The sequence below is a fragment of the Anneissia japonica genome, unplaced genomic scaffold (genome assembly GCF_011630105.1).
Source record: "Anneissia japonica isolate Jap-2015-1 unplaced genomic scaffold, ASM1163010v1 scaffold287760_len733007_cov179, whole genome shotgun sequence".
Lineage (NCBI taxonomy): Eukaryota > Metazoa > Echinodermata > Crinoidea > Comatulida > Comatulidae > Anneissia > Anneissia japonica.
The window spans coordinates 61,440-68,821 of NW_022699005.1; the positions used below are offsets into that span (position 1 = coordinate 61,440).

The 7,382-nt window shown below is 33.3% G+C and overlaps 1 protein-coding gene across 1 annotated transcript in view; it reads right to left on the reverse strand.

The window, feature by feature from the left end:
- Positions 1-3,601: 3,601 nt before the first annotated feature.
- LOC117102791 overlaps positions 3,602-7,382 on the reverse strand; it is a 52,264-nt gene continuing 48,483 nt past the window's right edge. Inside the window, exon 9 of the mRNA XM_033243199.1 lies at positions 3,602-5,017. Coding sequence (XP_033099090.1) covers positions 4,143-5,017 — 875 coding nt within the window. The 3' untranslated portion in view covers positions 3,602-4,142. The remainder of the gene's footprint in view (positions 5,018-7,382) is intronic.

Consider the following 7,382-nt stretch of genomic DNA (forward strand, 5'->3'; position numbering starts at 1 on the left):
ATATATATATATATATATATATATACACATACACAATATATACATACACAATTTGAAGGCTTCATTAGGGAGATTCCGCAATTATAAAATCTTTATACTAAAACAATAACAATTATGAATCTTCATTATGTGAACATTCGTGCCTAAAACTTTTTTGATAATACATTGTGAGTTGAATATAATCATTGATTTATGTAAAAGGCATGCTACTGTAGGATTGACTAAACGTTTGATGACACAACCGTACTACACAACTTTTTTAAGCTTGTGAAACCTCCCTGTTGTCTTTAAAGAAAGGTATTTGGTAACCTAGTCCAGAGTTCAAAAGCAGTTACTATAATAATCTATATAACAATATTGTATAGTCTATATTCTATGGCTTGAATAATTAATAATTAGAAATATGGTGTTGGGTAACCTATTTGAGTAATCCCCTCATGTCAAGATATGGAATATATTGGTATTGGCTAATACTTAAGCTCTATAGCATATGTATTGATTTTTGCTTAATATTTATAAGCATTACATACATATATATTTACTTTGTTAATACACTATATAGATATACTGTAGTACACACAAACATACATACATTGAAAGACGAATTAAAAATATCATATTTTACAGTACGAGTACATTCCACGTACTGTAGTACAATATAGTGAAAATATATTTCGTATATGAATCACAGTTTCGCTCCTAATAAACACGCATAAGCTGAGAACACATACAATTGGCCCCTTATTTGCACTATATAATACTAACTCTACAATGTCAAACAGTTATAATTTTAAGGCTTTATCAAACACATTTTGATAGCTTCTTTCTTCCACTAAAGACATAATAAACACCATCTATTCTATAAAATACTAATAGCTAAAAGGCATTGCTACTAGTATGTCACTTTAAAAGAGTACATATTTTTTTCTCAATCATCATTGATGGGTGGTTTCAGCTGTGTATGGGCAGTCCGTGGCCATTGATAAATCGCAGGGAATAAAACAAAGGTTACTGAATCATTATCAAGTTAAACACTTTTTTTTTTTCAATCTGATGTTACTAGACAAGATTACTCACTTTCATTAATGATTGATTATATGTTCATGTTTTAAATGTCACACAAACTGAGGAAATTATAATTGTTTCAATAACCACCCATTAAACACTCTTACAACATATGCTACATTTTTGAATCAGTGATAATAAATATTTATTATATATATGATTTCATAAAACATAACAATATATCCTCATGGGAGTGTGTGCAATGGACCATTTTGCTAAGCCATGCCCCTTGGACACTGTTGCTAAGGTTCCACAGTGGGTATCTGTGGCTCTGTTCTGATTTGTCAGTTGTCCAGTTTGATTCACACTATAGGAAATACTGCATGCATAATATTAACAATCACAGCTTTGAATTTGGAAGTTTTACACTTAAATGCATGCTTTACTATCAATATAATGCTATGCATGCATATTTACCCAGTTTTCAGATGGTGAAAAATTAAGTTTTATCCCCACTATCCCATTTGGGTGTAATATGACATCATCACACCAATATATGGACATATCACAAACTTGTCAGGCCAAAACTTGATAGTGTGTACTGAACTTTACCCATATCGACAGCAACTTTGTTAAATGCACAGTTCTGAATATTACAGGGTTCTATGGGTCCCAATGGCCAGTGGTTGGTGCTGAAACGATAACGGAGGCTGACTTTTATACTATAATATACGCTACAATCACACACTGATTGTTCAGGACCTATATGCATAGTAACATTTACACAATAACATACAAAAAATTAATCTAGATCTTAAAAAAACTCTGTACATTGGCAGTTATATTTTCTGCATCATTATTTTTCGTTTTTCACTTTGGGATAGCTTGTTTTTGGACTTAATCTTATTAAGCAGTTAAGGATCAAAAAAAAAAAATAAATAATGGAAAAAAAGGAAACAAATCACTATTCTATTAGAATTTGTAATATATACTGTAAAGAAACTGTCAATATTATAAACAAAAAGGTCAAAACTTAATATTCACATAATCTGTACAATATTATATTTTTGTAAACAAAAACTGTACTCAGTCCAATATTTGTTAGAAACAAACTTTAAAAAATTATTGCAAACAACATATACAAAAATGGACAATAAATTTTCCACATTTACAACAAACTACACTCATCTTTATATACTATTATCAAGGTACGCTGGTGCTGCCTCATCAATGACAAAATATTTTTGCTGAATTTTAAAAGTGAAAACAATAAAAAAGGCATAAAAGGTCAAAAACACGACATCATCTTATACTTTTTTTTCATTTTTTGATTCATAGAAAAATAAATATTTCAAAATCGTTTGCAACATGTAAAAATGTGATAACACAAACTACTGTACTTGGGAACATGCATACTATACTATGAGCTACCACTACATTAATAAAGTATATGTTAAGAATATCAGTAAAATATGTATAAGATGTACAGTATTCAAGTTTCAACAAGTGTTAGCATTGTTTATATACTTATTTTACCCTTTGATTTTTTTTTTAAGCTATGTCACAGATAAATTCACTTAAATTTACTGATCTGATAAATATCATGCAAACACGTTTTATCTATTATATTACAATTATCTGAAATAACTTTTTTTCCTCTGCAACTGCACACATTGTTCTTTTGAAATTCTGATATAGCTTTAGCCTTGGATTATCATTAAAATTTATATGAAAAACGTAAGTTAATCATGATAGTTCTTTACAAGTTGGAGTATTTCTTTTTAAGTTACAGAACTAAATTACCATCCATATTTTTTTTGCAACTGTACATATTGTTAATGTTAGATATTAATATATATATACATACACACACACACACACACATATATAATGTGATTCCTTATTTTAAAGATGCAAGAGAATGACAAAATAGATTATTGGAAAACAGGACACTTTAACACTACAGAATCTTTAGTTTTAGTATAAATGGGATGGATTAAAAAAAATGCGGGAGAATGAAAGAGATTGATTGGTGAAGAAAGAACGCACATTACATGATATACCAATTTCCTTCTGTATAGAATGTATGTATTTTAAATGTATTTTTTTATATACTAATGTTTTGTTAGTGATCACAAACTAATCAATTTTTCGAGAGCCACTATTATAAAAGTGTAGGCTTAAATAAATTAAATAATTTGTTGGCACAGTCTCTATATGCAACTTTATATTAAAATGCCTAATACATGAAATTCTTGGCACTCACTTGTGCATATGTCATTAATAAAGAGGATGTTGTTTGCTGTTATAAGCCTCAAAGCATACTATTGTGATCTTTGGATTGAAATTACAAACAGTTTAGATAATTATGTGGGGCAATGTCAAAGCAATGACGCAGTTGAGAGGAACTTTCAATAATCTTGGTCAAAAGTACCGTCGGATGTTGTTGATGGAAAGAGGATTATCTCCTATTGAAAATGTCTCAAATACACAAAATCATTCAGTAAATTTCAACAGGATTCTATATTTTCTCAAACACAGACAAGTTTTGAATGGAATTTTAACAAATTTAAGATAGTGATGATATATTTTTTTTGGAGCCAGAAACACAATGCAAGTTGTTATAACTTAAATGAATTAATATCTATTGCACTGCACTGACCACAATAGGGGTGTGACAATCAGTTTTCAACGACGATCTGCTCAGATTAAGACTGGCCGAATATTTTAATGATAATTTTTCAAGAGCAAGAGCAAGTTGCTATAATTTAAATGAATTAATCTGTATTGCACTGCACCGAACCTAACAGATCGACGGGCATGTATTTTTCAAACAATCTGCTTAGATAATAACCAACAGAAGATGGTACCACATTTCTAAACGCTCATACAGGGCAGAGCTCAATTTGTCACCCAAAAGTCAGCACGACCATAGGCCTATGCAGTGTGTGTCTAGCTTAACATCGCAAAGAATACAATACTAAAGGATATTACATTATTTTTAAATTGAAATAACCTAATTTGATGCATCCTAAGTTGTTGCCAAGTCATGAGTGTCCAACCAAACAGAACATTGACGTAAAGTATGGTGCAAAATAAAATCCAAGCTGACTGAATCACTATCACATGATAACTTATTACATTGATGGTGAGCGTGTTGGCCAATTCTGATAGTCATGCTTTTTTAACTTTTCTCGCTGTTTCTTCGCATCTGTTTTATTTTTGCCTTTTCCTTCTTTCCCTTGCTTCTTTCCTTTCTTCTTTTCACCTTTGTTATTGTTTTTACTACTCTTTTCTTTCTCCATCTGTCTTCTATAGTCCCGTGCGTCACCGTTTAACGTGTTGGATTTAATTTTCATTACGGATGATCGGGAATTTGCCTCAAGGCGTACCTCTTCATACATATGATCTGACTGGCGCACTGACGTCTTTAGAGATGGTGATGATTTTGATGCTGTGATCTTAGTCGTCTCGCCATCGTCATCATCTGCCATTGACTCATAAGTATGATGTTTGCGTCTCCAGAAATTTTCTGGAGTTTTGATAGATTCAATATGAACCATATCCCTTGGCGGTTCTGTACTCATCGTAATTGGCGCCTTGTCATCTTTTTCACTAACTGCTTCGTATAAATGCATTGTCTCCTTATTTTGATAAGATTGATGAGTGGCATTCTGGGAAGAATTTGGGGAATGGTCATCGCCATCTTTACATTCTTCGATACTCTGGTACCCTGTCTCTCTGACCGGAATGCCCTCAAAGCTTCCTGTAGAGTCACGAGAGTTGTGACCCTTCACCTTTGGCCTTGCTCCTGTTCCAGCAAAAGGATTTTCGGACGTAGAGTTTCCTTGGCCGGCTTTCTGCTTATTTTTGCCGTTTTTCTCTACCTTGGCATACAGATAGCTGAAATCAGTTGCGTTCTGTTGGTCTGGCTGTGGTTGGCTGCTTTTCTTTGCACCACCTTTTTGTTTGGATTTATCAACAACAGCATACACAGGCATAACTGCACCATCTGAAATAAAAATTAAATATATCAAAAACATAAATAACAACGAAACAAATAAGCAGCAGAAGCTTCAGAATTTATTTGCTTTTGCCTACAGGAAAAAGAATGACCTCATATTGAAATTTATAAACTTACTTTAAAAACATGAAACATACTGTCAGAAAAAAAAAAAATTCTCTTTGAGACCGCTGGATCAAACCACCCTTTCCCCTCTGGCAAGGCCACTGTTAAACTGTTACTGAATGGTTGAGATTTTTAGATTGAAACAGCCTAGGTAGATCTCTTGCATAGCTTGAAATTGCCATCAACCCAGAAAAGGTACTCAGGAGAGACCAGGGTTGACATTCCTAATATTATATATTATAGACTGGACAAAATGTGACCTACGACATCTAGAAACAGAATGTTGGCTAAGTTTAGCACATGTGTGTGGACACTCAGCATGTTCATGCCCAGCGTGAGACTCAGACTGCCTTGAGTCATGCTGAGTGCTGGTCTGAACACAGCTTTATCTATGTTGTAATACATTAATTTACTAAATGCAAAGGATAAAACAGACAGGTTGAAAAGGTTGCTATCTCATTAGCTGTCAGTCTGTATTACAATGTTAATCACACGCAAATTTAATCTCCGCAACACCATACTCATACGATTAACATTATAATCACCTACAAATTATCACCATGCTCAAGCCCAAGGTTTCTTTAAGGGCGAGTTACCTATGAAAACCAGCGGTCCAGGGAGAAAATGGGACCTATATTAGGGTCCAGGGGAAGAGATTTTGAGAGGGTTTAAATTTAAATACCAATTTGATGGTATTTGATGCAAATAGTTGGGAGGTTCAATTGGTTAGGAGGGTTTGCTGATAGGGTTATGCTCAACCATAGAAACCCACTCACCTGAGCCCTAGTTATGAGCCTGATTGTACCAGGATAGAAAGCTTGCTGAACTTGCCCAGCAATATGATTCTACGGTCGGTGCACTATTGTTATGTTAATGAGTCATTAGGCAAGTTCTGCACATGCTCAGATGGAATAAATCGCATCTCTCCTGTAAAGATCTTGGTTTGGGGCCGAGGTACAAAATTGGATGGATGGAAATGGTACTCTTAACATATTTTAATTTATAATTTTATTTTTTTTCTCCATTTTTGAAAATTTAAATTTAAGAGGGTCTTCCCCACCCCCTCGAATCCACCTATTATGACATTGCAGGGCAACAAGATCACTTTTTTCTTTTGGTGAGGGATCACAATAATATAATATTAACATATCCAGGGATCAGTAGCAAGCTTTTAGCATACAGCTAGCTTGTAAGAGTACACTGTGCAGTTTGTAATTTAAGTCTACAGTAAATTTACTGAAGGTACATTAGGTTTAACGTTGTCTATCTACAGGACGCAGACAAGTCAAATCTCAATCTGTCATACAATTACTAACATCCTTTCTGGAGATTCAATTTGGGGAGGCTAACACTTGGCTTGACTACGATGAATGTGCTACTTACTTTAGATATGTCTTATCAACCTATTTCTCCTCAACCTATTTCTCCATTTTCAATCAAATTAAAGTATAGAAATTTTAAAGCCAGCATCCAGAGGGAAAACATAATTGTTAAGTTGTACAACAGAATTTTCTAAGACACTGAAAGGCTGTTTCATCAAAAACTTGAGAATGGTTAATAAGATAAATTGTTGAATATTTAAAAAATGGTAGAAAATTAATTAACATTCTCAAGTTCTGGAAATGATCAAATAACAAATAATGTCAACTTTTTTGGTAGTTAATTTCATAAAAAAAAATGTATGCATGAATAAATTTGAAGGCAATTTAATGCAAACCCATTATTAACTTGACTCTAAGAGTGTTGTACTTTACAGTAACTAAGGCCTGAGATTTCTAATTTTATTGAATGACCCCTCATTTTGAAGATTACATACTCAAATATCTGAAAATCCCAATAACTTTCAATAAATTTCAATTTTTGCAACAACTTAACCATTTGCCACAATATGCCTCATGTATAACATTACACTAATCATATGTATTTCACCTTAATTTTACTTCATTTCTTTAGGCACGAGCGCCAAGAATATGCCAATCAGTGAACTTAATCACTATCCTACGTGTCATATCCATTAAACAATAGGGGACTGAATGGACCAGTACACCGGGGTAACCTCTACTCTTCTCGAAGGATGTACTGGGTTCTTTAAAGTGCACACCAGCCAAAATAGGGGGAAACTAAAACAATGAAGTGGTTAAAAACAGTACCATAAGGCGAAAGTAGTGTTGTTAAGGGGAAACTAAAGCGACGTTAAGGGGAAATCATAGACAAAAGAGTTTCCCCTTAAGAGCCGAATAAAGGTATA